General features: G+C 33.1%; 1 protein-coding gene across 11 annotated transcripts in view; it reads left to right on the forward strand.

Moving 5' to 3' along the window:
* CDH7 (cadherin 7) overlaps nt 1–16,468 on the forward strand; it is a 91,564-nt gene that overhangs the window by 53,265 nt on the left and 21,831 nt on the right. For all 11 annotated transcript variants that reach the window (XM_083822718.1, XM_083822712.1, XM_083822720.1 and 8 more), the window contains 3 exons: nt 710–877; nt 2,529–2,716; nt 13,360–13,613. In XM_083822718.1, the coding sequence (XP_083678844.1) occupies nt 710–877; nt 2,529–2,716; nt 13,360–13,613 (610 nt within the window). The remainder of the gene's footprint in view (nt 1–709; nt 878–2,528; nt 2,717–13,359; nt 13,614–16,468) is intronic.

Here is a 16,468-nt window from a genome sequence, read left to right on the forward strand (position 1 = left end):
CAGGTTTTGAGAAAGAGTATTTATTTTCTGATCTATATCAACAGAACTGAAAGGAGGAAGCATGGAGCTTTCTTTTGGTTTTTATTTCAAATCAAATAATTACAAATTGTATGCAGATATTCAAATGGGTATAACAAAAACTTTATTTCAGATATAACAGTATTTTCTTTAACAAATCAAGGTATCTTAATTACGTTAATGCTTTAGAAGTAGTTATTTTTAAAGCAAATATTTGGTGAAATAAGATAATTGCATATATATGCAGAGTGCGTCATGATATCAATATTTGTAAGAGTTAATGTGCTGAATGATTGTTGGGCATTGTGAAATGAATCTTGAACTTGGAATCTTGAAAACGAGTACAGAATATGCTATTCTTACTAGCTGTAAGAGAGTGGGAAATCAAATACAGGAGATGATATCTTTAAAGGAAGGGAATGTTACCTGAGTAACTTTGCAGTTCAGGGAGAAGATATTCTGAAAACATGGTCATGGATGGCATTACCCAAACAATGTAGCACAAACTGGAAAAAAATATATATATATATGTGGTTTTCGTTGACTACTTAAATTAAGCTTGTAGTATGCCAGTTCAGTTCCTAGTAAAATATTGTTATCATTGGTTTGCTGCTACCTTTTAAAGACAAACTCAGCTTTCACGGCAATATATTTACTTCTGCAACCACTGACATATCTTGTCTTACTGCAGGTGTTATCAAGACTGCCCTTCCAAATATGGATAGAGAAGCCAAGGACCAGTATCTACTAGTTATTCAAGCAAAGGACATGGTTGGGCAAAATGGTGGATTATCAGGAACAACATCTGTAACTGTCACACTGACTGATGTAAATGACAATCCACCCCGCTTTCCACGACGTAAGTTACTTGAATTTTGGAATTATTTCTAAACATTGTTATTTTCTTTATTTATTTCATTATTTCTAAACAAAAAATAAAATTAGTCAGCTTCCATGTTAAATACTTTGAGAACCACTGACAGCAACGTATATTACTATCATTATTGTTATTATTGCTACTACTACTAAATTGGAATAATCCTTTTTTTGTTGTTGTTGGTTTTTTTTTTGTTTGTTTGTTTGTTTACCTAATATATTTTAGATCATCTGAACTGAAGTAATATAGAACAGGTGCATTTATTAAAATATTTTACTTCTTCACTACCAATAAAAAGACAAAAAGATACACCTTAACAGATCTTTATCTCTTGCCAGCTGGACTTCAGGATACTTAATTTCTTAACTTGACTGTTAATCTTTCATATTCCTTTGGCACTTCAGCAGGATTTCTCTTGTGCATACAGTGTTTCCTAAGAAGTTAATCACAGAGGAGCTGGAAATTCATCTTGCCTCAGTTTACTTTTTTTGACCAAGGTGGCTCTCATCCCAGCCAAATAAAGGAATACACAGTTGTTCTCTCAGACCAGTTTTTAATAACATTCTGTTTGGGATAATTTTACAAAAGTCACATGATCTTATAAAGTCCTTGTAAAGTAACACAAAAATAATGTGATGAATATATTCACTCCAGCTTCACCTCCAACAGTATAAAACAGGCTTCCTACCATTAACTGTTCCAAATAATCATAGGATAACAAGTTATTTTTGAAGGTGAAGATATTATTGGCTACTGACTGCATTCAGATATCCTTTTGACAGCATATATATAATTTTCTACTTGAACGAAAAAGCTGGAATTTTCAAGAGTGCAGATGATGCATTTATTGTCAAAGAAATGAATATCTCTCAGTTTCTAGTCATATTCACATTGTAAACTGCCTTATCAAGATATATGAAGGGATGAAAGACACGGACTCCTGATGGCTCTTGAATAGGAAACCTTTATTGCCATTTTTCTCCACTAATATACTTTCCCTGTAGCTCCATGCGCTGTCCACACGCCTGAATCTGTCATACAATTGGTTAGAGATCCTTGGACACGTGCCTCAAACCAGCCAGCAATTGGCCACTGCGCAAAGCTCATCTTTAACACTGCAGCCAAGTTATTTATCTCAAACTTGCTCAAGTTTTTGTTTATACAGCTTACTTCCTCATTATCTCTAGTTCAGGGATGTGTGAAACAGTGCAAGGCCACCTGCGAATTCCTTCCCCTCAGATATAGATTTGTAAAGTAATGTCTTTATATTAATTTCATTTGACATATTAACTTTTTTTCCCCTTTCGTAGAAAACAAATAAGGAAAACATCTTTTTCATTGGAAAGTTGCATACATTTGCCTCATGACTTACACTTGGGTGTGGAAAGATGTTCATGCATCTTTGTCTTGTAATTCTGGTAGAAAAAAAAAAAAAGAATACCCATGGTATTCAAAGTAGAGTCCATCTGTAGAAGGTTCAAACCTTCTATTTAAACTGAAGAATATTTTCTGGTAGTTTGAGCAAGTACTCAGACGCATGAATACAGAAAAATATATATAATAGAATATATACGTATATATTAGCTTACAGTCTCAGAAAACTATGAATTTATTCAATTTCTAAATTTCACAGGATCATATCAATATAATGTCCCAGAGTCTTTACCTGTGGCTTCTGTGGTGGCCAGAATAAAAGCTGCAGATGCAGATGTGGGACCCAATGCTGAAATGGAGTATAAGATTGTAGATGGTGATGGTTTGGGAGTATTCAAAATTTCTGTGGACAAAGACACTCAGGAAGGAATCATCACCATTCAGAAGGTAAGTCTAATTTTTCTTACTGATTCTGCTTGGACCTGGGCAAGATAAGGGCAGGAACTATGAAGGTGATTTTTTTGTTTGTTTGTTTCTAAAACCCTGTTCTGATGTAAGAGTTTCCACTGGTGAATTTCACCATGCATGTGTGTGTACCTGGTTCTGAGCTTTTTAATGCCTTACAGAGAAAATTATTGTGATTTTTTTTTTCCCAAGGGTATTTTGTTTTTATTGTTTTGCTTGTTAGTCTGTTTTTAAAGACCCAGAACATACAAGCTTGAAGGAGAATGTCAATTTTACTCTCATTTGTCTTTCAATTAAATAGAAAATGTGAAAAATATATCAGACATTAAAAATGTAAGCTCCAAATCCAAAATATATCTCAAGCCTAACAAATAAATAAAGATCAAATTATCTTTAGACAATCTTGTTCTATCCAGAAAGCACACAATATTAATATTAAAAATATGTATCAGTAAGACTAGCTGTTTTACAAGATAATTTACTATCAAAATATTATTTCAAAAAATAGAGATATTTTTAGAAATATTTTTATTTTAGCTTTCCATACATGCAGTTAAATAACTAGCATTTTAAAACAGAAAAATCAAGTTTATATAAAATATTAAAACTGAGCATTCTTGCCTTGATGCAACACATTTTAAAGAGTATTTTTTTTTCCAAAATAACAGTGGGCTTAAATATTTTGGCAGAAATATTCAATTTTGAGTAGAACAGGAAAACTAACAAACAAAGCCTTAGACAGAAGAACATGATGTCATAAAATTTCATACTCTTAATATGAGAATGTTTGGCATTGACTACACTGAAGCCATGGTCCTAACTGTTCTAAGCTATTAATTATCCTCCAAAATGTGGGACTTAGTATTTTAAGTGTAGCTATGTTCCTGAATTCTGACATATTGTTACAGTTAAATTGATCCTCTAAGTGATTTCTCTTGCCTAGGTACTCTTTAATCTCTGCAAATTTCATGTACCAATTTTCATTATTTTTTCTTCTGGTGCATCAATTTCTTTATAAAGCAATATAAATTTCAGTATCACTTCTCTTTTGAAAGAATTTAATACTGCATGATGTTGCAAAGTAATGGGCTAATTCTCTGATGCCCTGAACACCTGCTGAGAGCTGGTAAGCATCCATAGATGTCAGAGCAAATGTAGGATGTTCAGCATCCTTGAAAGATCAGGCTCTAATACATGTAAAGTAAATCATTTTTTTCAAGGCAAAAGCATTTGTCTGAGACTTCTTGCATACTATGCTAATTTCTGCTTAGCATGTTTGAAATACAAGGGATGAAAAGCCAGTTGACTCTGTTCAACAGCCAAATTAAATGTGGCTCCTTTAGCTCATTCATTTAAGGTTTTTGAGGAAAGATCTGGAAGAACATATGCCCATTCTAGAGAGAGAGAGTGTTTATCAAGTGTCACAGTGAGCAACACTGAATCAGTTGGGGGCTTTAACAGTCTTATTTGGGAGCGTATGAGAATGTTTTAAATTTTATGTTTTTGTAGTCACAGTGTTTGTTCTGGGACTCTCCTGATTCCAGTGAGCCAAATAATTGACATTTATTATTTCTGTCATCATTTCCATTAGGGAGCTGAACTGGATTTTCCAGTAAAGAACATTTGTTTTGAGAAATGCTCTATGAAATGGCTATTGGACTGAACTAAAGAAGTTATCAAATTTTGACCCAATGAAATAACCATTTGCTAATCATTTTTAAACCTAGTGGATACTGCTGTGGACACAAGAATTCTGGTTTTTGTTTGTTTGTTTGTTTGTTTTTTTCCTCTGCACCATTACAATATTTCTCTCTTTTTCCTAAGATTACTAACTACCTTTCCCCTGTTTTACCTAAAAGTGAGTCCCCATACTGAGGGGCACCTCCCAAACCTCTTTGTCCTCTTAGGTCTCCATTGAATTCCAGGGAAATTGATGTCTTGCTCAAGGCTGAAATATTTTCCCTACTAAATCTGCAAATAAAATGGCAGAGACCATTGACTTGGAGGGAAGAAATAAAATGAAGATCCCATGCACAGTAGCTATGAGACAGCTTGTTGTTCTCTGGAGGGCATGCACATGGAAGGCCATTAACAAGTGTACACAGGTTAAATGAGTTTCAACTACAGAGCCTAACCTTATAGGTCACTACGGAGTCAGGCAGAGGTTATCCTTGCATGATGATGTGTGCTTTTCAGTAAGGAATGAGGGAAGAAATTATAGCATGGAAACTGCCTAAACATTTTACTACCTGGCACATGATGTTCTGTACACCTCTGAGTACAATTAGCTCTTTTCTTTTCATGCCCCTAAAGTCAGCTGAGACATTGAGAAACAGCTCAGCCTCTAAATGTGTGCCTATCATTTAAACTCGTGCGTACTTATATGTTCAGATAACACTTCTGCATCCAAATCAAGCAGTAAAATGCCATTGCAAAGACTTGTGAAAAGGTGTGCTTCAGTTCTAAGTGCATATACATACACTTAGTTTTGTGTACTTCTGCTGTAATAGTACATACAAATCAACAGGCCAAACATCCAAATCACTGTCAGTATATCTGGGCAGCTGGAGGCACTACTCCATCCACTTTTGCGCTAGGTTTTGTGGAGAAAGTTGGCACTTGCTTAACAGAGTTCCACACACAAGCTGGGGATATGTTCTGTTCCTAGATAACCTTTCTGAAAAAATTTGAAAAGCTGACTCCCAAACTAGTTAACTTATGTTAAAAATTATGTTTTAACTCATAACAAGAAAAAAAAAGTTTTCTTGAAACAAAAAAAAAAAAGAGAGAGAGAGAGAAAAGAAGAAAGAAACAAGATTTAGGCATTTGGTGAGAAAAGCCTAATTTTTGTATTCTCCAAGTGAATGGAATATGAAAGAAAATGTCCAAGGATTGGCAAAATAAAAATTCAAACAATGCATTTATATATATAAATAGAGAAAACTGAACAAGTTTGAAAAAGAGATGTAACAAGGATAGTGACAGTAGGATTAATAAAATGTTATAGAAACATAATGTTGTATGTATTTCTCAAGCTTACTTGTCTATAATGTCCTTGACTAATGCATGTTATTGGCATGAAAGTCTGATGAATGAGATGTGAATTGGCTTATTTATTTATTTATTCATGCACGTTTTAACACATTTCTTCTCTGTACTGTAAGAACACAGAGACTTCAAAATACCAGAAGTCAGAAAAATAAAGAAACAAACATGATTTTATCCTAACAGGGATATTCAGTGATATTCATTGATATACGAATTGTATGCTGTTTCATTTATCTATTTTGCATTGTTAAATTCAGACATCAGCTTGGCTTTTGTGGTTTATTCTGGATGGATTTTTCTCTAAACAGATTGAAAGTTGCTCATAATTTTTATAGCCATGGCAAGACTAGAATATGTGTTCTTGAGCTTGCTGATGCTGTTGCTGCATATTGCCTAATGTCAGTATATACAAGCTGCTGGGCTAAATCTTAGTTCAAGGTAATATTTTTACAATAGGCTGATATTCTTATAATAATTTCCTTGAGAATATGAAATCAAACAAAGAATGAATACTTTTTTTTTTTCCTGTATTTTTTTCCACTTGGTCTTTGCCCCTCCAAAAAGTAAAGAGAAGAATTGTGCTACCTTATTCATTATGACTAAATAACATGCATGCTGTAGCACTTTATAAAATTTGCTACTCTATGACTCTTCTTACGCTTGAGACACCTTATTTTCCTATGTCCTGGTCAGCATGCTTGAAGATGAATTAAATGAATGAGATGTGAAGCTAATGTGTTGCAGCAAGTTTCCTAAGTTCATTCTAGGAAAATAAAATAAAATAAAATAAAATAAAATATAAAATAAAATAAAATAAAATAAAATAAAATAAAATAAAATAAAATAAAATAAAATAAATAAAATAAAATAAAATAAAATAAAATAAAATAATAAATGGGACAAGTGTTACCTTTTTTTCATGGTCTTATGGCTTAAATAATAACAAAAGTTTTGACCTGGACAGCATAGATTTTTCATGAGACCAGTGAAGTTAGAATTTCATCTTATGAGAGGAGCTAGTAAAAACAGTATTGAACCATTTATTTGGTTGATGGCACTAAAAAATAAAGTCTAACTTCTACCACAATACATTAACTGAATTCATTAACTGAAAGTGCATGCAAACAAAATATCCAGTATGCATCTAGGAAGGCATATAAAAATATGCAAGCTGTATTTAAGATGTCATGCTCTGTTCCCAACCTAAAATAAGCCAGAAAAAAAACTTTGTTTTTCATAAGCTAGAATAAACAAGAAGTAAATGGGACCCATAAGCAAAGTTCAGTACAGTATTCTCAGCTTCCAGAAAGGGTGGGAAATGGTGGGAAAACTAGTAGGGGTCTTTCCCTGTAACCTACTATGTTCATACTACTTGTTCCCTAGCAGTTTGAAGTCACTGTGGAAATTTTCCTGTTTCTTTTTTTCTACTTTCTCTTTTATTAAATAATAATAATATATAAATAAAAAGTTCTGGTTTGTTAAGTGAAATAAAAGAACGCTTTCCCTTTACTTTTCTCCTGTACAGATCAGATATATCACTTACTCATAGTCAATGGTAGAGTTCTGATGTTGAAAATAGTCGGAGAATTTGGCTATTCTCTAGCCCCAGATTATTTCTTTCTTTTTATGCCTCCACCACATAGGCACAAACTCTCTTTGGTAAATTCTTAAGCAAAGTTCAGTTAGATGTCTAAGTTACTTTTAAGGAGGACTAGTGAAACATCCACCTTAGGTGATATTTTTGGAAAAATTGTCTTGTGCAGCTTTTGAAATGGAATCAGGCATTTATATTCTTTAGAAGTATTTGAAAATTTTATCCTCATTCACACTGTGACTCAGTTTTCCATCTGTAGAGTGGGATCAATTCCTTCCTATGGTTTCATTTGTAATTAACATACTGTTATCAATGCTCTGTTAAAAAAGACGCAAACTATTTGCCTACGAGCAGTATCTCATTTGACAGTGGTGAGGGTGTTTAGAAAAAATGCATGATTCTTCTGCAGATATTGGAGTTAAAAAAAGAAAAAGTGTTGGATTGGTCTCTCTGCAGCAGCAGACTTAGAATTGAAGTAACATTTATGAAAGTGAATGATTAATCAATTAATAGAACAAATTTTGTAGTGTTGCAAATCTACGTGTGTACAATTTCAAAGTGAATTCAGGATTGCTGTTCACAGAATTCTGATCGTAATACACATGAATGGAATTTTGGATTTAATTACTAAGGAAAAGAATACAGAGACCCCATCGTTTGGATTTTCAAAAACACTATTCCTAAAAATATTGCACTGAGAAGAACATCATATAAGTATGGCTTCCACTTTCTTCATAAAGTTGCAGCCTACAGTGAGGCCTCAGTAATAATAATAGCTGAGTGGCAAAAAAATGTAGGATAAAACCTGATAGATAATATGCATCCTCCTAGTTACTTGGTGTTTGAAGTTGTAGTTGTAATTTACAAATAACAAAAAGTGTGCAAGGTATATTTTTATTATATGCATTATATGTAACTTTTTGAAAGGCTATGAGATCTGATTCAAGTTTTTGAAGCCTAGGGAAAAATTTTAGTGGACTCAATTTAAAAAAATAAATATAGATGTAATGTCTGAAGACTCTGTAGAGGGTTGTCATGTCTTACAGTACCAAGTGACCAGCATCAAGATTTTCCACTATACAATTATTGCCCACTTTGTCTTAATTTCCCCCCCCAATACACAGCCCTACCACCAATATCATCAAACAATTTGAATGTTATATGGAGAAATGTGAAAATAAGTGTTGCAAACTACTTTCGCATAAAAAAAAAAAAAAAAGAAAAGGCCACTAAGATGGTATTCTAAAACCTGATCTCATTCTAAAAGTAATGTGTAAGCCATTGAGTGAAAAGCTATCTTTCTGTTAGTGTTAACATTTTTTTTTCTTTTCAGCTGGAAAATTTGCTTTCAATTCTATATCAGAGTTTACAATGTAACAACTTGAGCCTTCCATGGTTCCTTTGAGAGATAATGTTCATTTGTACTGCAGTTTTCAATAAAAAAAAAAAAAAAAAACTCAACTGGGCTTAAAAATGGATTTTCACCTCTGTAAGCTACATTATTACAAAGTTACCATACAGTAAAAAATAAACATTACAAAAATAGGCTTCCTGTGAAAGATAACTTCATATCCAGTCTTTGTGATATAGGTGACTTGTTTTGTAATTTCATTCAGACAGGACAAAATTCTCACCCTTTAAAAAAAAATAAAAGAAAAGAAAAGAAAGAAAGAAAAGAAAGTAAACATGAGAGCTCCAAAAGGAGAGAATGATGAATGATCCTGAACAAGATCTAATCAGATAACACTAATACACAGATATTAATGAAGCTGTCAAGCTCTATTCACTGTACTGAAGAACTGAAGTATATATTGTCCTTTTAACCTTCAATGCTGATGCAGTGATTTGTAAACTGTTGACTTGGTATTCTGTTATTGGAATCTGTGCTTTTGTTATGGCAGGAAATAATGAAGATATGATTCACAGGCCAGTTAAAAAATGCTCACTATATAACAGGCATCAGTGATAATTAGATAAGGAGAGAAAAAAAGGAGATCTTTTCAATTCACTTTTTCAGTCTTCTGTTAGTGTCTGTAGTATGTAATACCTTCATTATGTTTTATATGGAATGTCTAAGCATTTCCTGCAGGTCAAGAACATTTGCATGCTAACCATATTTTAGAGATCTTGTTTATTTTCCCAGATTATATTCTGCGTCAAAACTTGATACTTGTTTACTCACCATAGGATCTAAGGATGTGTATCTTATAGGAAGAGATTGAGGTTGATGACTTTAGCTTTTGTAGTCATTGTCACAGCCAACAGGAAACAGACTCTACTGCAAAGAACTAAGAAACAAACTATAGTACTGCCCCTTTATAACTCTATACCATTTGATGACGCAACCCCTGCCTTTCTCTCCCTCTTCTAAACACCGTTCCCCACCATATATATACATACATTAGATTTATGTGGTTTTTGTTTGTTTGTTTGTTTGTGTTCTATGAACAGAGAACCTTATAGCTTTTGTAAACTACTAGCAGCTTTGGGTACCAGAGAATATCTGAGGGAATCCTAGGGCAGGATTCATATTACTGAAAGCAGGTGTTTACATCTTCCAGTTATTGAGACATGCTTTCTACTGCCTGGTGAAAAACAAACATTCATAAGTAGGCCAGCTGACTCCTTCCCTAAAAGAATCTCTCTCCACTCAGAGGAAGCAGCATATATTGATTTTCTCAGATGTATGCAGCTAAGTTAGAGAAGGTGAAACCTGTCCTTAGTAAACAAACCTGTTAAAAATACGCATCTCCACCATCATTAGTTTTCCACCGTTCTCTATGAAGAAAAGCCTTTCTACTGAATGTGTTGTGTATTCCCTACCTGTCTAACACTCCTGTACTGTAGTCAAATAAATGATGATCTCTTTCTATATTAAAGAATGAAATATGATGATCTAAAAGTATGTAAGCTTTGTGGTAAGAATTCACGTGGAAAACAAATGGGTTTATGACTTCTAATTAAAAACAAAGGCTCTAATTTAGTCTTTTTAAAATTAATATGGAAATATGAGAAGGTCTGCAAAATTTTCATTTAAATAATTACTTCACTATTGGTCTTAGACTATAAAAATAAATTTTATATAATTTGCTCTATGCACATTTTCTGTTAATTCAAAATTTTCACAAACTTTTTTTTTTTTTTCCTTAGGATGACTTTGGTGTTGACATTCACATGTCATTAGAAAGTATCTTGTCTGCATCTGCCTTGACTTTCATGTTTGATTAAAAATTGCTGTATCATCCAATTTAAACAGATATTACTAATTAATGAAAACAAAGTGGCCTTCCCTTCTCCACCCTATGCAATTTTAAAGTTAGAAGTGTAATGTGAAAATAAAATTTAAAAAAAAAAAAAAAAAGGAAAGAAAAGAAGCACAGTCTAGTTATATGGTACTATACTGTTGTCTTGGAGTCACAAGACATGATATATGTAGTAAGAATTAAGTGGAAACATCACTATTTGATGCATACTTATTTTGCCTCATAATTTACCATGTATTGGGTACTCCTTTGTTCTGTGTTAACAGAAATTAACACTAATAGTTTATCCTTTTATTCAATAGAAAACATACCCAAGTTTAGAATATTCATGCAGCGGACCACAGCTTCAACTTTTCTATAGTGTAATTCAGTTATACAATGTTACTCTAAGCATCTAGGGCAGATTAAAAATAAATGGCATGTGATAGCACATATCAATTTCAATTGAATAATAAAATAAGCAGAATCAGGAGTACTGTATAATAGAGTACTGTTCTATTTCATTTGAAAACACTAGTTTCTAATGAAAATTAAGTCAGCATAGTTTTTTTTTTTTTTGTCTGCCATGTTAGAGAGGTACAGAAGTCAGCCATATATTTTTGTTCATTGTAACAGAAAATATATAGTTTGATTAAGGCTTTATTATTATTATTATCATTCATCAAATCTCAGTCTTTTGTCTGTGAAGTTCTTCAGGTTTTATTTGTCTTCATTTGTTTTCATTTGTCTTCATTTGTCTTCATATCTTCATTTGTTTAGTTCATATGATGATTCTACTTGAAAGTGAGAAGAGTATTAACATATTTGCATTTGGTTTTCTTCTCCTTAACCTTGCCACTTATCTGGTTATATCTGTTGCTTCATTGTTATTACCATACAGTATAATTTCTGAGAAATTTTTCATCATTCTAATATCACAGTACATTTGCATTATGCTTTTAAGGTGCGTTCCATAGCACATATTTTGTACTTTAAATGTAAAACAAAGATAAAGATTCAAAACAATATCAACATTCTTTAGTAATAAACACTGACCAGTTGAATGCAGAGTATTGACCAGTATCCAGACAACCCTTCTTTTACGGCATAACCCTTTTTGGAGAACTATGGATACTAGCTCTCTGATTCAATGCAGGAAGTAAGTGCTTACATATCTTGAGGATCATAAGCATTCCTGTTCAGAAAAGCTTTTTGCTGCCACATAGATATTAAAAAAGTTCAGTACCTTTCCAAATGTGATATGTTGCAAATCATTTTTCCTTTTAAAATCCAGGCTGTTTACAGATGTATTGTAATGTTGGCTTAATCACTGACTTTAAGATGCTCATTTGGGATTTATTTTACTGTAACTTGATGGACAACTTAGACTCTCACATTAGTAGGTCAACAGATGAGTGTTTCACCCTGCTGCTCCTCTGAGTGAGTACAGGAATGTTTTGTGGATGCTCTCAGATTATTTTGCAGGGCCATTTTGGATACTTATGATTTGCTCAGGATCAAAACTGTTGAAACCCTTTTAAAATCAGTTTTGTACACTGGGAAACATAGTTTGAAAAGACAGTTGAGTAATCAGATTGCAGTTTTAGAAACAGTTGGGTCTGTTGTTCTTGATGATTAAATTTGGAATTGCAAAGAAATAATTAGCCAGGCATTTGGTGCAAGCTAATGGTCTAAGACTATAGAAGTAGGGTAAATGGTTTTAATATTAATATGGTGCTTTCCTTCAATAATTACCTGTGAGGTAAAAAGACTTTTTTCTTCCAAAACATTTTTTTTTTAATGTTACTGTTATCTGGATCACAGATATACCATGAGTTCTGGGGGCTATATTTTTAATTCTAAAGCAGTATTAATTCCAAAGGGAATTCTAATTTAATCAAAGAAAATTAAAGTGGAAAGAAGATGGAAAAAAAATTGTTTAATGTATAAAACAAATAAATCTCCAGGCTGTATCTAAATACAAAATATTGTCATATAAGCAATGTCATTGGATTGATTGCCATATTTTCCTCCACAAACTTATAAAGAACTTGGGAGTAATAGTTTATAGTGCCAACGTTATGCAAAAACACAACAAAGCAAAACAAAACCATAGTTTCCTGAAAGAGGTGTTTTCACTAGTGAATGTTATATTGATTTCTCATGTCTGGGTAGTATGGCGCATTGCATCTAATATTACCTTAGAAAAATACAAATAAATCAAAAAGAATTCATTCGCAGAAATGAAATAATGAAAGAGAATTTGGTTCCCAAAGATGTCACGCAAAGTTTTGGTATTAACTCAGAGAATTCTTATTTAATTCACAGGGCAGAATTTTCAGAACTATCCTTCCCATTAAATTATTGGGAAATACTCGCTAGGAATAATTATAGTGGAATTAAGAGTATTCTTGAAAATCCCACTCATAATATTTCTACAAAATCAAACATGTTTAGGCAATTATAGATTTTCTTAACAATACTAATACACTGATGAAAAATAACTTTATCTTATCACCTTACAGTAGTCTTTTGAGCTATCTCAGATAAGACTGAGCAAGACACTACAAAGCCAGTTTTTTGAGAAAGCCGAAAAAACAGACATCAACTATGCTTTGCCAATCAAAAGTATTGCTTGAATACAAATGGAAAACCTCATTTTATATTCACTGGGTGTTGTAAGTGAGTTTTGCTGCAATATTATTGGGTAATAAAATTTCCAAATAATTTTACCTGTATAGGAGCTGGATTTTGAAGCTAAAACAAGCTATACCCTGAGGATAGAAGCAGCCAATATGCATGTTGACCCTCGCTTCCTGAGTCTTGGACCCTTCAATGACATGACAACAGTGAAGATAATTGTAGAAGATGTTGATGAGCCGCCTGTGTTTACTTCACGTTTGTACTCCATGGTGGTGTCTGAAGCAGCAAAGGTTGGCACTATCATTGGAACTGTAGCAGCCCATGATCCAGATGCCTCAAATAGTCCTGTCAGGTAATTAGAGTCATAGAATCCTCTAGGTTGGAATAGACCTTCAAGATCTCCAAGTCCAACCATCAACCTGACCTACTGAATCCCATCACTAAACCGTATCCCTTAGGGCCATGTCCACGTGTCTTTTAAATACCTCCAGGGATGGGGACTTCACCACTTCCCTGGGCAGCCCCTTCCAATGTTTGATCACCCTCTCCATGAAGGAATTCTTCCTAATATCCAATCCAAACCTGCCGTGATGCAATTTGTAAGACTTCTTAATTGTTTATTTATTTATTTATTTTAAGCTGTTTGTTTTGTGATGGGAGATTGTTTGCACTGAAAGCAACTAGGTTTTTTTTGTTTGTTTTTGTTTTTTCCCTTACAGCGGGAGAATGAAATGTTCTAAGAGTTTGCATATTTTAACTTTTATACTCATAAACTGCAGAACCTTTGAAAAAATAATATATTTACATCTCTGTAAAATAAGTAAGTAAATAAATAAATAAATTAGCAAAGTTAAAATTTCAGGATTACAAAGCAAAAATAATCCTTATTTTATTATACATATTGATTTATTTGTAAATTTAGAAAGAATCCATATCGATAACAAATCTATATCTATATCCATATCTATAACAATCTATAACAAATTATGTTCTGTTTAATCAATCAGGATGAAAATCTCTTTCTCTCTCCCTCTCTTAATTTTCTGCATGCAGTATGTGCAAGCAAGTAATAGGACTCTTTTACATGGTAAACCAGAACTGATGTCCCACAAAAAAATGTATTGCTACAAACTTTTTATGCGAAAGAAATGGGTAGAACAAGACGTCCTGTGTTTACCAGGATGGTTAAAGGCAAAACTCTTTTGGCTTTTGTAAGTTCTGCTGCAGCCAAATATCTTCCTTTTGAAAGGGAAGAGATATGAACACTAGAGAAACAAAAATTCTCAAGGGCTTCTTCCTTTGTTTTGTGTGAAAAAAAAAAATATATATATACATAATAATTCTTTCATAATATATTGTGCAAGAACATAAGGAACCTGTAGACAACAGCAACAAAAGAATATATATTGATATTATGTTTGCCTGTATTTAGGGAGAAAAAGTTCAGAGAAAAAGACTCATCACCTAAATTAAAACTCTAATTAAAACACTGAGTTACTTGTTAGTTTTGTTATGCAGAATAGTAATATTAATTGCCAAAAACAACAACAACAATAACAACAACAACAAAAACATGCAAAGGGTCTGGAGCCCATGACTTCTGACTCAGGGGAATTCTGAGAACTTAAACATCTTCAGGAGTAGGACAATAATACAGTTAAAAGTTAGTACTAAATTCCATTTGTTGTTATTGTTCATCTAGAGCATATACAGAAAAAAAAAACTTCACAGATACAGAACTCATTTAGATGTCACCTTTTCTGAGATGCTAAATTTTTACATTAATGTATTGAATATGAAATTGTGACTCTACTGTAGCTCTGTAATTTCTGAAGGACCAATTTCAGTTGTAAAAATAAAGCATATGTTTCACTCCTAGAGGTGATACAAGTGTTCTCTCCCCTTTTTTTCATTATATATTTGCAGCAGATTTGAAATAGCTGCTTCCTATCATGTATAAACAAGTCCTAGATGGATTGGTTGGCAGGGATTCACTTGTGAAATTTATCTTTGCTGAGCTCTTTCTTTACAGTGGCAGTGTTTTCTGGCACTGATGTTAGCATCTGGTGTATAATATCTGGTTTAGCAGAACCATTTAGAGTAGGATTAAATCCAGTTCCATAAATTAAGTCTATGCTCTGTATGCTTTTGACTCCTGTGTAAATGTAAGGATGAATTTATTGGCCTTGTTCTGGTTATTTTTTAGAATTTCAGCATCAAAAAATACTATATCACAAGCTTAACAGACATCTAGATTTCTTCGGCTTCAAAGTTGTTTGGAATTTGAGGGAGATGAAAATAAGAAATAGTGAAGGTTTATCTCTATGCTTGTGAACCTGCTATTTACGTTGTCAGGGGTATTGACAAACTATATAATGTAAAGATGTCCTGCATCTGCTGTGATGTACATCGGAGACCAGACACAGAAAAATGGAATGTGTTAAGGAAGATGATAGCATAATACTTTTCATGATCTATTTAAGTTTAAATTATTAATCTATAAATAAGTACTCCATATTCAAAACATTAGATTATATTGATAGATTAAAATTTTTGGTTTGTTACAATTCAGACAATGCTGCAATTGCAAGATCAGACACTCTTAAAGCCATACCTTGACAATACTACATTAAAATAATTAAACAAATCCATAAATAAATAAATCAATAAAAAGAAAATGAGGTTATTTTATATGGAGTGAGAACTATTGGTGTTTGAACTATCTTAAACAAAGGATTTAAAACTCCTGCAGCTCAAAGATTTTCAAGTATTAATGGCCACAAGGAATTAAAGGATTAGAGAGTTTAAAATATTTTTTCAGAATTTCAACATGGATACAATAGTTGCAAATAAAAGTTAAGGAAAACTGCTTGTTTCCTAAGCATAAAAACTACTTTTTCTTCTTTCATTACAGTCTGTTGTCTAATTTACATAACTTGTTCTCTTGCTTTCTCACTACTTCCTCCCTCTCTCCCTCCCTCCCTCCCTCCTTCCTTCCTTCCTTCCTTCCTTCCTTCCTTCCTTCCTTCCTTCCTTCCTTCCTTCCTTCCTTCCTTCCTTCCTTCCTTCCTTCCTTCCTTCCTTCCTTCCTTCCCTCCCTCCCTCCCTCCCTCCTTCCTTCCTTCCTTCCTTCCTCCCTTCCTTCCTTCCTCCCTTCCTCCCTTCCTCCCTTCCTCCCTTCCTCCCTTCCTCCCTTCCTCCCTTCCT

This window comes from Anser anser (genome assembly GCF_964211835.1).
Source record: "Anser anser genome assembly, chromosome: 2".
Lineage (NCBI taxonomy): Eukaryota > Metazoa > Chordata > Aves > Anseriformes > Anatidae > Anser > Anser anser.